The 14742-nt window shown below is 48.5% G+C and overlaps 1 protein-coding gene across 1 annotated transcript; it reads left to right on the top strand.

The window, feature by feature from the left end:
* Nucleotides 1-11045: 11045 nt before the first annotated feature.
* On the top strand, nucleotides 11046-13613 carry LOC142826990 (uncharacterized). The gene is made up of 2 exons (XM_075920337.1): nucleotides 11046-12566; nucleotides 12924-13613. Exons 1-2 carry the CDS (start codon nucleotides 11993-11995, stop codon nucleotides 13469-13471), a joined length of 1122 nt encoding a protein of 373 aa, XP_075776452.1. The 5' UTR covers nucleotides 11046-11992; the 3' UTR covers nucleotides 13472-13613.
* Nucleotides 13614-14742: the final 1129 nt, after the last annotated feature.

Genomic DNA, 14742 nt, shown 5'->3' with positions numbered 1-14742 from the left:
TGAAGGAAATGACAAATCTGGACATACGTCACTCATCATGTGGCAATGGTAAAGAATCACACAAGGAATAGCTTTCTGCCAACACTGAGCACAGAACATGATTAGATTAAGGAAAACGCTATTTTCCTTATGGCCTGCCTTTCTCTTGCTCTCTGCTTCCCTACAGAACTACTTCTGCTCAGAACTTTCTCAGCCCCTGCTGTTTTACTACAGTTGTAAAGCAAGGGAGTACACACTCTTCAAGCTGTGAATGACAGGCACAAGCTCACTAACTGTAGCCTGCATAGGAGGACAGGGAAGTATTCACATTTTTAATGTGATCCAACACTTTTAAAATTAAACTCATACCATAAGGAATTTCAGTTTCACAAAATCATTTGTTTCTCCTATGCAGGCTTTAGTAAACTTTTGACTTCTTGGCTTTCAGCACCTCTGACTGATTCCTTCCGTGTCTTAAAACAATCGCTGACACCTGCTTAAACATCTGTCTCTTCAGGGCCACCTGACATCTTAGTGCCATTACATAATTTCAGATTCTTGGCATTAAGGCAATGAGACGTGTAAGTTAAAGTAGAGGTGCCATCATTTAAACAATTATTTTATATTTACTATAATTGCCAATGTTGGAGTTTTCACTGTAGGGAATATTTTGGAGATTTTATCCTCTTGTATTTTGCCTTTTAAAACAAAATGAAGGAATGGCCATTATGCTGTGATGCTAAAGATGATATTTGCGGCCTGATCTATAAAGCTCTGATGAAACACATGTACCTCAAAGGAGAGCTGCAGAGGGAAGGTTAACATGCCATTCTTAATTTACTCCAGAGGCCACAGTCATTTCAAAGGTTTTTAAAAAATGCATGACTTAGAGAAAACATGCCGCACCATCCACCAGCATGAAATGCAGTGTGTTTGGCTTTACCAGGAAGCCACATGGAGACAATCAGAGAGGATGTGTGAGAAACAGCAGCCAGGCTGATCTGTTTCTAGGAGGTTTAATGTCTGTATGGTTCTGTTATGAGAAGAGTGAAATCCCTAGCTTCCAATTTGAATGTCACTAATCATCTGCAACCTTAGAAAGCACAGCACAAGAAAACATGACCTCTGCTCCCTCCTCATTTCCAGCCCTCTCCTCTTTCCTTTTCTCCTTTGCAATGTTCCCAGGGCTTGCCAGTACAGTACTGCCTGAGAACTGGCTGCCAGGCTGAGTTTTTCACAAGTTTGCCACGTTGCAGTGACAGGACCATGTCGGGGGCCAGATGCTTCAGAGTAAATAAATAGCACATCTGGGGCTTGGAAGTGGGCCAGCACTTTATTATGGAAAAAGCTGGTGTGGAAACCTTTCCAAAGAATACACAGCTGGAAACCATTAACTCTGGGAGAAAATAAAACTGGAAAAAGGGGGAGAAAAATCTAGGTTTACTAGTGTTTGAGGTCTTGTGCATTGTAACTGCAAAGAAACAAGGGACTCGGTTTATACAGCCGTTGAACTAATAGCATTCCTGAAAAATTGATAGTTTATGGTAATTGACCCCAAATAACATAAAGGCTGATCAGGGTGGGAGGCTTGACTCCTCACTGTCTGGCTTCTTGACTGTATTTGGTAACATCTTCTTAGCTGTATAAATTCACACACAAGACTGGTGGGATTTGATCATGGTAGTGATGCAGGGTCGTCCTTGTAGAGGCGTGCAGGTTCCCAGGCCCCAGGGCAGTCTGCCTCACTCAGGGTGTATCTGCCCTAGATGTGAGAAGTGTTAAGAATCGGAAAAGGAGGCAGATGCTCTCATTGCATCATTCATACAGCAGTGGGAGTAGCACTCTTGGTTGATGATTCATGAAACTGACTCAGCAATGGTTGTAAAGGGGACACTCCCACTCATTTTCTGGGCCAGAGACTAAACATTGCACTGATTTCACCAGAGGGGTGGCAGGAAGAACTCAAATGAGGGAAAACTGGGACAACGCAGAACAAGAGAAACAAAAATAGAAATAAAGACACGGATGGCTTTTTTGAAGGCCATGAATTATAAGGCGCATCTAAATAAAAATAGTCTGGCATTGAAGTGACTCTCAGGAATTCGCTGAATCTGTTCCAAATGAACCATTCATCATACTGCAAAGCTTTCTCCTTTTGTTATGGGCACCCGTCTGAGTGTCGGGCCGCTTAAGAATTACCAGTCTAATGCCATACAATACACAGTCCATGTTTTTGGACTTCCAGTGTGGGAACACTGTGTAATAACTTTTTCCTGTAAGCTGCAAGCTAATTAGTGATTATATTTTTCCTAGTACAAGATGACCTTTGATTGCAGCTAGCAGCTAGCCAGACCTCAATATGTGTATGTCAGTGTTTTGCCAAGTGGACCATAGGCCCACTTTGGGAAAGCTGCCCACCCTGCTTTGTTTACCTAAAGGCTCCATAACCATGGAGCCTTGCGGCTCCCATCCGCTCTGATTCACTGTTTCCAGCCAAGGAGAGCCGCGAGAAGTGGAATGGCCTGGGCTGCCCCTTCCCACGGTTCCCCTTAGCTGGAAATGTTGAACTGGAGCCAATGAGAGCCATGAGGTTCTGTGGCTATGGAGCCTTTAGGTAAATAAAGTGGTGGAAATTCAGATTTGTCATTGCCTAAATGTAATGTGTAGTGATGGGCACGAAACAAAGCCCTAGATCAAAACATTCCCATTTGGGGAAATGCAGTTCTTTACCCTTTCTCTACAGTAGGAGCCCTCTGATGTTTATACAGAAAAAAAAAGTCTTTGCTTTAGGTTTAAGTTTTTAAGGATTTTACAGTGGTGCCAGGACAGCAGCCATTTTGTTTTCTAAGTCTCTCGGGTAATTCTACGGTGTTTCTTACTGTAGCATCTGTGTGTCCCATGGTCTTTAATATATTTACTCTTACAAAAGATACAGAAGTACTTTTGTCCCCATTTTCCAAATAGGGAACTGAGGCACAGAGTAAGTGACTTTCCCAAAGTTATACAGGAAGTGCACTGTGGAGCAGGAAATTGAACCTAATTTTCACAAATTCCATGCCAGTGTCCTAAATAAAGGGGCCACCCTTCCTTTCCCCTCTTCAAAGCTGTCATACACCAACTCACTCTGCTTCCTTACTGAGCTTTTTTCTTTCTTATTGCTATATTGACTGTAAATTGAAACATGGCAGTTTCAACTGAAAGTAAATGGTTGCTCTGTGTGTATGGAAAAACAAACCAAAACCCCAAATGCAAGCTCCTTTGAATGTACAAAAAGTGAGATCCAGATCCAAATTTTGTTGTTTGGTCCCATCTCCAGTAATTCATGACTAAAACCAAAAATGTTTGTTTGGCTTCCCAGAAACAATTTGTTCCCTGTCTCATTTGTTTATTGGTGCTATTTGCTACTCTTCTGATGGTAAGAGATAAAGGCCCTATAGGGACTAAGTTACCTACACACATAATTGGACTCAGGCCAGGGATATCTAAGTGAAATTCTATGGCCCATCTATTTCAGGAAGTCAGGCTAGATGATCTAATGAGCTCTTCTATCCATACAATCAGTGACTCCATAGACTAGAAAGTCCCGGCTCCAAAACATTAATATGATTTTTTTAAAGTTTTCATTTCCCCCACAAATTTTAAAATGAGGATCAAATTTTCTCTTTTTCCAAATGTTTCAGACCAAAAGCTAGCCAACTAAATTCTTGTTGACCAGATAACCTAATTTAAAATCCTCCATTTGAAAATTTGGCCCTGAAATGTGAGGGAGACACTTTTTGGTTTGACTATTCACATGACGCTATATTATGATTATTAATATGTATAATGTCTTATCTTTTTTTTTTAGCTGGAATATATGTGGTTGTTACCATCTGTATGTGTGACTCTTCCATTAGAATTAGAAAGGATCAGATTCAATATGTCAAGGTTCTCTCTCAACACATAACTGGACCAACTTGTGGCCTACTTATGAGTTTCTGGGATCACTGACTCCCTTTTCTGGGCAGCCTTAGTAGGCAATATTGCTCAATTCACACATGCTGAGTCTGTGTATGAAACAAGAAAAACTATACCGGGACAAAACGGTACACAGCATCAGTTGGGAAAAGACCGCCTTAGTACAGTCATGGAATGATGCATAAAATGCTCCCCCCACTCTAACATTGTGGGTAGTCTGTTATCTTGGATCCTTCTCCACTAGTATGTAGGGTCAATAGACAAATGCCCTTTTCCTGAACCACTTTCCCCTCCCCAATATGCTGAACTCCATTCAGCGGGTAGCATAGCACTAAAGGCCTGAAATGCACTCAGGGAGGTACCTCCGGGCTGCCTAGCCCTATATGAGTCCTTACCATCCCACACAGCTAGAATGATGTCAGCTCTGTTTAGTGGTGGAGTAAAAGAGGCATTATTGGAATTCACTTGCCTCTGTTGCTGTCTTCTGGGGCTGTAGGACACAGCTACCTTTGCTTCATGTCCTCTCAGTGGTGCAAAGTCATCAATGCAGGGAAAACAATGGCACTAAGAGGTAAGAATGGCACTAAGAGGTAAGACTCTTCTCCCCTCTCTTTTTCCCACTTCAGTTCACTACCCAACCAAGTCTGAGTTTTTGTACTGACAGATCTCCATCATCTGTGGGCAGAATCACACCTGGGATCTCTGGAGCTTAGTGTATAAGCCTCTACTGCATGAGTGAAAAGCCAGCTGGCTCTCTGCTAAGGTAATAGAACAGACTCATTCTCTCTATAAATGGTCTCAGTGCCACTAGATGGGATGGATTTCACAAGCCAATTATAGAGAGACAGTGTGGAATTAACCTTCATATACAAATTTGACACTGTCTCCCTTGGCCAGAACAAAGACTTGAACAGGTTAATATATTATAAAACCAGCTTCCTTATATTCACTTCATTGACATCAAAAGCTAAATACGGGACACTTCCAGACCACACAGCCTAATTAGCAACAGGACTACAATTGACAGGTACTTTTCCCCCCCTTTCCCTTATTCAGAGGGTCCATCTTTTTTTCTCCACACAAGATCATTTCATCTGAAGAAGTGGGTTTTACTCACAAAAGTTAATGATATGATATATATGTATTTGTTAGTCTCTAAGATGCCACAGGACTACTAGTTATTTTTAAAGTTACAGATTAATACTGCTATCCCTCTGAAAACAGATAGGATAGTACACCACACCCAGAGGATGAGTGGGTTACATTCTATTACGGTAACTCCTAGGCTGCGTGATTTTGCGCAAATACTTTTAACGGAAAAGTTTTTCCGTTAAAAGTATTTGCGCAAGAGAGCATCTATACTGGCATGTGCCATTGTGCAAAAGATTTGCTTTTGCGCAAAAGCATCCGTGCCAGTGTAGACGCTCGCTTGCTCAAGAAAGCTCCGATGGCCATTTTAGCCATCGGGCTTTCTTGCACAAGAAATTAATGTTGCTGAATACTTGCCAAGAGGGCTTATCCCTGAGCGGGAGTGTCAGAGTATTTGCGCAAGAACCACTGATTTTGTACATTACAAAGTCAGTGTTCTTGCGCAAATACTCGTGGCCAGTGTAGACAGGCAGCAAGATTTTGCGCAAAAGCGCCTGCTTTTGCGCAAAATCATGTCAGTCTAGACGCAGCCCTAAAGTGTCACTTAGTTAATTCTGTATAGACCACTTTGCAAATGATGCTCTCTGTGTAATTGTTGTCTCCCTTCTCACCAACAGATGGCAGCAGAGTGCTATTTACCCCTAGGTGCTATCCAGTGGCCTCAGTACAGCACCAGCATAACCATTGTTACGTGTTTTGTAGGTGCTAAAGCAAAGGAATAGTTTAAGGAGGGTTTGGTACAGATAATGAGGTAGTTTTGCAAATGTTTACAGAAAGTTTCTCTCAGACAGGAGGGGCAACAAGGGAGAAAGCACAAAGCACTTGTTTAAAGCTGTAATAAGTGGGTGATGGAAGCTGACATTATGGGTTGACTGGATGCAGAAGCTGACCTGTCACTGCTGAATAAGAGATGACAGGTACCATGAGGATAGGTTGTGAGGGGCCTTGAAGTAACTTAAGTTTGATGTTATAGAAAAGGAGTCCCAATGGAGGGATGCAACAAGAGGGGTGGCAAGGTCAAGGCAATGAACTAGGCAACAGCATTTGCAACAGCATTCTGAATGGATGAATGGAGCAAGACTGCATTTGTCAGGGCCACAAAGATGGATATAGCAGTTACTGTCCACCTTAATGACCCTACAGAGCCAGATTTTGGCTAACCACTCAAGCCAAAGGGGCAATACTAATCACAACCATTACTATACACCAAGCCACTTATAAAGAATGGTTGCTCGATGAGCTTTAATTTAAACCTGAAACTTACAGGACTCTGCTCTCATTTAAAAGGCCCATTTTGCATGGACCACACTGCACTGGAAACCAGCTGCTTGCATAGAAGGATGTACAGGTTGAACCTCTGTAATCCGGGACTCCCTGGTCTGGCAACATCCATTGTCCGGTAGGACCACAGGTGTTCCAGGATCAGAGAGTCCCGGTGGAGGGCTGGAAGCTGGGATCCCTGCAGCTGGGCTACTCTGCAACTGGGCAGCAAGACACAACACAGTGGGGCCCGGAGCTCAGCGTACTGCAGCAGGGCTTCCCAGCAGGGCCAGGAGCTCAGTGCTGCTCACTGGGGCTAGAAGCCTGGCACACAGCAAGCTGGGCTGTCCAGCATAGCAGAGAAGGTGGTGGCGGACCCAGCAGGGCAGCAAGGCTGGTGGCAAGGGGGAACCGTGCAGGAGCCTGGCAGCTGGTCCAGGGCTAGGGGGAACCAGTAGCAGGGGAGCCAGACATGACCTGTCCTGGTCCAGCAAAAATCCTTCATCCAGGATTGGTCTGGTCCCAAGGATGCTGGACTAGGGAGGTCCAACTGGTATTGTTATGTTCATGGTGTGTACACAGAGAAGTTAGATAGAGCCTAGGAGATTTTTATTGGAAAGTTACAATCTAAGACTGTTTATTTCTCACGGTTCAGAACAATAACTCACAAAACAAAGAGACAAAGCAGGCTGCTCCCCTAAGACAGAGATACATAACTCATCTCTCCTTCCTGCAGCCTAGCTCTTGGCAGACTGAATGCTGCTGGTCCCAGATCACATGCACACAGCCCCCTAAGCCTGCAAACAGCACTGGGAAACACTCTGAAAAGTAAAGTGATAACTTACACAAGTTTTCAGTACACCACTGATATAATACAAAATTAGCACAGCAGTAACTGGGGGATTGGGTTGAGAGGTCTGAGGGAGAAGGCATCAGACCAAGCCAGGGAGAAGGAAGCTTGATGGAATTGTAAGTGGGTCAGTGCAGAAGCCATGCAAATTCCAGATCTGCTTCCATGACAGGTGCTGGCAGAACTCAGATGGAAATGCTGCCTCTTTGCTAGCAAGTGAACCAGGGTGAGTTAATGGATCCTCATTTTCTTTGTGATCCACCCGCTGGCACTCCTTCCACAAAGCTCCCTCCCCCAAGCAGCGTGAGCCAGGGAATTGCTTGGGGGTCTGGCGCTCTGCTCCCTTGATCCACTACATAGGACAGTGAGCCACACCTGATAGGTGTGTGGGTTACACCTGCACCACTCAGAAGAGTGGAGCCGGCAAGGGCCGGGTCACTCCACTTCATCCCACCACAGTGAAGCAGAGTGACCCTGTTGGGAGACAGCAGTGGAGTAGAGCGGGCTGCTGTGTGTGTCGCTCTGCTTTCTGCAGCATCTGCCATTGCGGTGAGTACATAGGGGCTCAAACCTTGCTGCTGGCTTCAGGCCCCCCAGGTAATCCCCCAGGTCACCCTGGTCCCTGTGGGCTCATCTCCATATGGGGAATCATCCCGTCCACAGGACAATTGGGGTGGCCACCACCGGGACCCCAACGCACAGGGCCCAGAGCAGCTATCCCAAACCTGGAGGTGACACAGCATCAGTGAAACTGAGACTGGATACTGCAGCCTGTTTTAGGGGCCACATTTTAAAAAGATGTTGAAAAACTGGAGATGGGCCAGCAAAGAGCCCAGTGTTTTGAGGGCTGAGGAAAAACACCTTCTTGTGAGCTATTGAACGGAGCCCAATCTGTTTAGCTTCTACAAAAGAAGGCTGAGAGGGAACTTCACTGAAGTGTCTAAGTGCCTTCTTGGAGAGAAAATGTCAGGTATTAAAAGCCTGTCTAATGTTGCAGAAAAAAGCAGAATAAGAGCAGTGGCTGGAAGGTGAAAACAGACACATTCATATTAGAAATAAGGCACAAATATTTCACAGTGAGGATGATTCATCATTGGAACAAACTAACAAAGCAAGTGAGAGATTCTCCATTTCTTGCTATCTTCTAATGAAGACTAGAGGCCTTTCGGGTGTGTACTTGGATCAAAACTTATGTGGAGGCAGGAAAAGGGAATAAGGGAATTTGTGTGCAGCCATCTTGGTCTTGTTAACAAGAGAGCAAGAGTCAGGCTAAGTCTGTAGCCTGACAACGCGAGATCTGTAATTAGACGCTGCCTTTGCCTCTCGCCTCCATACGGAGATAAGGATAGAACGCTGACTCTGGCAGGGACCTTGAGATAAGGAGCATCTGGGCAGAACTAAATAACTGTTAGCCACTGGTGTTTGTAATGAGAAGAAGACTAATTGTTATTGTTATTATATCTAATAGACAGTATATAAACTGCTTCATAATTGCTTGTATTGGAAGATCTGCCTCGGAAGGGGGGGATCCCCCCCATCCGAACCAGTTTTTCCCTTGCTGCAGCTCGTAATAAAACTGCCTCTAGCTACTTGTTGCTTAAACACAACACATAGTGAAGGCTTGTTTTCTTCCACACTTAGGGTATGTCTACACTACAGCACTAATTCGAACTAACTTAATTCGAATTAGTTAATTCGAACTAAGCTAATTCGAACTAGTGTATCTAGACCTAAAAACTAGTTCAAATTAGCGTTTTGCTAATTCGAACTAGCATGTCCACATTGAGTGGACCCTGAACTGACGTTAAGGATGGCCGGAAGCAGTGCCGGCAGGGCATCAGATTAGGACTTAAAGCGTGGAGCTGCTGTCTCAGGCTGGCCGAGGGCTGTGCTTAAAGGGTCCCGACCTCCACCCCGGACAGACAGTTCTCAGGGGTTCCCCGCTCGCATGTCTAACTCGATGAGGGACAGCAAAGCAGTCCTGTCTTGGAGTGCCCTGAATGCCCAAACTCGGCCATAAGCCCAGCTGCACTTGCCGCAGGCTGCCATCCAGGGGGGTGTCAATCGGGGGGGCTGCAGGAGAGGAGCCGGCAGAGCCACCCCAGTCCTCCCCATTGAGGGCTCATACCCCATTCCTCCCTCACCTCCTTCCACTTACCCCTTCCTAGCCCCCCTTCCTGATGTACAAAATAAAAGAAACGTGTTCAAAAATAGAAACTCTCTTTATTTAACAAAACTCGGGGAGACTGGGAAAAGAAGGTGGGAGAGGGGAAGAGAGAGGGTGGGAGAGGGGAGGGCAAATAAAATGATCAGGGGTTTGGAACAGGTCACATATGAAGAGAGGCTAAAGAGACTGGGACTTCTCAGCTTAGAAAAGAGGAGACTGAGGGGGCATATGATAGAGGTCTATAAAAGCATGAGTGGTGTGGAGAGGGTGCATAAAGAAAAGTTCTTCATTAGTTCCCATAATAGAAGGACTAGAGGACACCAAATGAAATGAATGGGTAGCAGGCTTCAAACTAATAACAGAAAGTTCTTCTTCACAAAGCAAATAGTCAACCTGTGGAACTCCTTGCTGCAGGAGGCTGTAAAGGCTAGAACTAGAACAGAATTTAAAGAGAAGTTAGATAAATTCATGGAGGCTGGGTCCATGGAGTGCTATTAGCCAGGGGTTAGAAATGGTGTCCCTGGCCTCTGTTTTGGAAGGCTGGAGATGGCTGGCACGAGACAAAAGGCTTGGTCATTGTCTTCGGTCCATCCCCTCCAGGGTAGCTGGTGTTGGCCACTGTCGGCAGACAGGCTACTGGGCTAGATGGACCTTTGGTCTGACCCAGTACGGCCGTTCTAAGCTCAGGGCTCAGGGTCGGGGGTCTCACTGGACCACCTTGAGCTTCATGCACACCTGCTCCTGGGTGGCAAGGCTGGCAGCTATCCTGCCCTAGACGGCCACTTTCCTGTGCCTAGTGTGGAGGTCGTGGATGAGGTCCACGATGTCCGCACTAGACCAGGCGGGCGCCCGCCTCTTGCAGCCCCGGGCAGGCTCCTGGGAGCCGCCAGCCTGGTCCTGGGAAGAGGTGGAGGGCTGGGTGGCAGCGGGTGGCTGGCTCATGCCGTGCCAGGTGCAGGGTCTGCTGGCTGGGTGCTGGCAGGCTTGCACCTGGCATGGGCTCTGTAGCCAGCCCATGCCCCTTTAAGGGCTCGGGGGCCGGGAGGGGGGCAGAAGAGTTTCCCTGGTGGTGCCCAGAGTGGCCACCAGGGAAAGCTGGGGTGGGCTAGCCTCCCACTAGTTCGAATTAAGTGGCTACACAGCCCTTAATTCGAACTACTTAATTAGAACTAGGAGTTAGTCCTTGTAGAATGAGGTTTACCTAGTTCGAATTAAGTTCGAACTAGCGGTTTGCCTGTGTAGCGCCTATCAAAGTTAATTCGAACTAACTTTTGTTAGTTCGAATTAACTTTGTAGTGTAGACATACCCTTAGCTACTATGATACACAGGAGGGCTAGGATATTCGGGTATAGGATTTGATGCTCTAATGATCCTTTCTGGCCTTAAGTCTACTGATTAATGAAAAACTGAGTGTGGCAAAGGGAGCAACTTCTAGGTCTTTACTGTGTAGCTGTCTGGATCCCCAGAATCAGCTGTCATTAAGTGGGATGATCCGGGGAAGCCACTCAAACATCCAAAGAGGCTGGCTAGGGTCAGGACACCAGCCTTACAAGGGAGGGGTGGGTGTGGCAGTGACATCACAAAGGCCTGTTGCAAGACCTCAGCCTATTGGGGGACAGTGGTGGGGAGGTGATAACCTCATAGAGAGACACTGACATCAGCCAGGCAGAACAGAGGTGCAAGGCAGGGGCAACCTCAGAGGCTCCCGTGGCTTTGCAGCAGCAAGGCTCTTTCTCAAGGTCTCTGGGGACTGAGAGAGAATTAGGATTAGTACGTGAGTATGAGGAGGAAACTTGTTGGAGTTTTCTCCTTCCCTATTATTGATTTTGAAGTCCCTGTTCAGAAGGTAAGAGCCTCAGAGAGTTTGGAATTTGTCCGATCTGATCCACCTGATACCAGCTGAATTCTAGGCATAGAAATCACTAGGTTAAGGTGATTTGATTTCTTTCCTACCAAGGGCTTTGTCATGCAGAATCACTGGGGACATTGAGGGTTTGTCCTTTTAGGTTTCCTTTTTCCTCCTCCCCTCCCTCTTTCTCTTCTTTTTTCCCTTTTCTATTCCAAATGAAAGAAGCCTGGGAAACAAGCAGGAAGAACTGGAAGTCCTGGCAGAGTCAAAGAACTATGATTGGAATAATGGAGACTTGGTGGGATGACGCAAATGATTGGAGCATTGTCATGGAAGGGTATAAACTGTTCAGGAAGGACAGGCAGGGAAGATAAGAGGGAAGATCTGCTGTCTATGCAATCCTAGGCTGTGTCCACACTCGGGTTCTTTCAAAAAAAGTAGCCTTTTTTCGAAAGAACTTCCCCTGCGTCCAGACTCAAGCCGCGTTCTTTCGAAATTAAATCGAAAGAACACGGCTTTTCTTTCGACAGCGGTAAACCTCGTTTCACGAGGAAGAACGCCTTTTTCGAGGGAGATCCGTCGAAAGAACGTGAGTCTGGACGGGGAGAGCCCTATCTTTCGAAATTATTGGCCTCCAGGAACAAGCCCTGGTGGACAATCTGGGCCATGGGTTGCATGTCTGTGGTTCCTGGCTGCAGCCATTCCTTAAAGGGACAGGCGCACCCTCACAGCCACTTGTTGCAGACAAGGAGCCAGAGCACACGGTGACCTTGCTGCAGCATGTCACAGCCCCAAGAGCGTCCTGGCCCTTCCTCCGAGCCTTCTGGGGACCCAGCCAAGGGCTCCAAGCGCCGGGCACCATCCTGGTCCAGCGCAGAGATAAAGAGCCTGCTGGAGCTGTGGGGAGAGGAGGAGGCCTTACAGGCCCTCAAAAGCCGCCGGCGAAATGCCGAAATTTATGGCCGCATGGCTGAAGCCCTGGCCCAGAAGGGCCACTACCCCCGCACCCAGGACCAGGTGCGCTCCAAAGTGAAGGAGCTGCGGCAGGGCTACGCCAAAGCCAGGGAGGAGAGCTCCCGGTCTGGGGCAGCCCCCCACTACTGCCCCTACTACTCAGAGCTGGACCAGATCCTGGGTGGCAGTGCAGAAGCACGCACACCACGGCGGTTCGTCCAGTCTGGATTGGCAGACCCCGTGGTGGACGCTCCAGAGCGGGAGCTACAGCAGTCTGGAGACGGGGACATGGGCCCAGAGGAGGAGGACACCGAGGAGACGGCGACCCTCACCCTGGAGCCAGTCACCCAGACCTCGGAGGCCTCCCAGGCGTCATCTGGCACGGGAGAGGAAGCAGCAGGTGAGTACAGTGAGTTTGTGTCACACCCGGGGGGGGAGGAGGTAGGTGGGTGGGTGCACAGTGGGTGATGCACAAGGGAAACCTGTCATGCTCAGGCTGATGCCCAGGTCACACACACACACACAGTGTGACCTTCACAATGTCTGCTTCCCCTGTCTCAAGGGAGAGGGCATGCCCTTTTGGACAGCTGTTGCACACATGACTGATTGTGATAGAAATGTAGCCGTGTTACTCTGATCTGAGGAAGTAGGTCTGGCCCTGGAAAGCTCATCCCCAAATAAACCATCCTGTTAGTATTGTAAGTGCTACAGAGTCCAGTTTATAGGACTGATTGTGTCTTCTTCTTTTCCTCCACAGCCGGACCAGCCGTGGAAGAGGGCCGCAGCACCCCAGCCCCACCTCCATCTCCATCTCCACCTCGGAGACATGGGAGCCGCAGACACAGGCGTGTCTACGCCGACATCCTCCGGCAGCACGTCGAGGCTGTGCAGGAGCAGAATGCCATCCTGCTCCAGAGGGCGGAGGCAGAGGAGCGGTGGCGTGATCGGCTCATGAATGAGCTGGTCCTGCAGCGCACGGTGCTGTACGCCACCCTGAGGGAGGTCAGCGGCTTGCCTGCTGCTGTGCCTGGTCCTGCTCCTCCAGCACCCCATGACCCCACCCCACCAAACCCCCCTTCCACAACAGCAGCCCTTTCCCCCCTTGGACCTCCCTCTCACCCAGCCCCCCCAGCTCCCCAGCCCCTCTCTCCCCCTGGCCCTCCTCTCCCCCAGGCTTCCACGTCCCAAGAGCCCCCCAGCAGCCAGCCAACCGACAGGTGCATCACCCGATCCCGTAGCCGGGGAGCACCCCAAACACGAGGCCCAGCCAGGAAAGGGAAATCAGCCAAGCCCCGTTCAACCTGATCCCCTTCCCCCTCCAGGTTTCCAGGCCCCTTCCCCCCTCCAGGTTTCAGTCACCCCCATCACCCCAGTTAAAGCACAAACAAAGGGTTAAAGGCACTGTTTGTTTATTGTATATAGTTTGGCCACAACAAAAATGAAGAAAATTTTTGTTATTTTGCCACATTGTTTGATTATATGTACAAAATTATAAATAAGTAGAGAACATTTTATTTTGAAACACACCCTGGTGTAAGTGATGTGTCCAAACTGGGTCAGGAGATGGGTTGTGGAGGGAAGCTTCTATTGGGGGCCAGGGCCCAGTCCCCAGGCAGAAGCCCCTCAGTGCACTCAGTGGCCTCCACTGGAGAATTGGTCCCGGAGGGCCTCCCGGATGCCAACTGCAGACCGGTGAGCCTGGCGGATGGCAGCTGTCCGGGGCTGGGCAAAGAGCCTCTCCTGGGCATCAGCAGCTCTCCCCCACCCTGGTAGGAAGGCCTCCCCTTTCCTCTCCACGAGGTTATGGAGGACGCAACACGCGGCCACCACCTCGGGGATGTTGGTCTCCCCCATGTCGAGGCGTGTGAGCAAGCACCGGAATCTGCCCTTTAAACGGCCAAACGCACATTCCACCTGGTTGCGAGCCCGGTTAAGGCGAGCATTAAACTGCTCCTTGCTCGCATCCAGCTGGCCGGTGTAGGGCTTCATCAGCCACGGCATCAGGGGATAGGCGGCATCAGCCACTATGCACACCGGCATGTGCACATCCCCAACCGCAAACTGGCGATGGGGGAAAAAAGTTCCTGCCTGAAGCCTCCGGTACAGGTACGAGTTCCTGAAGATGCGGGCATCGTGTGCCCGCTCTGACCACCCAACACAAATGTCCGAAAACTGTCCACGATGGTCGACCAGGGCCTGGAGGACCATAGAAAAGTAGCCCTTTCTATTGATGAATTGGGCTGCTCGATGGGGCGGTGCACGGATGGCAATGTGTGTCCCATCGAGCGCTCCTCCGCAATTTGGGAATCCGAGGGCAGCAAAGCCGGCCATGACGCTGTCCAGATCCGGTAGACAGATGAGCCTGTTGAGCAGCTCCGAATTGATGGCCCTCACCACCTGCAGAACAAGACAGACAACAAAGTGTTAGAAGGGGTGCCTTATGTCTTAGGAGGAGAACCCACCGCCCACCTTCCCTCTCAAACAAACAGCCCGGGAATCCCCTCCTCAGAACCCCCCCCCCCAATTCAGGGTGAGTGGAGGAGCTCCCTCCCACTCACACTCCCACTCCACTTGGC

The sequence above is a fragment of the Pelodiscus sinensis genome, chromosome 2 (genome assembly GCF_049634645.1).
Source record: "Pelodiscus sinensis isolate JC-2024 chromosome 2, ASM4963464v1, whole genome shotgun sequence".
Lineage (NCBI taxonomy): Eukaryota > Metazoa > Chordata > Testudines > Trionychidae > Pelodiscus > Pelodiscus sinensis.
The sequence above is the reverse complement of the archived record's forward strand: the minus strand, read 5'-3'. Positions and strand labels throughout refer to the sequence as shown.

Excerpts from the sequence above, each read along its gene's own strand:
- LOC142826990 (XM_075920337.1), top strand. The coding sequence starts at position 11,993 with ATGTCACAGCCCCAAGAGCGTCCTGGCCCTTCCTCCGAGCCTTCTGGG. Across the intron at positions 12,567-12,923 it reads CACGGGAGAGGAAGCAGCAG|CCGGACCAGCCGTGGAAGAG; the intron begins GTGAGTACAGTG and ends TTTCCTCCACAG.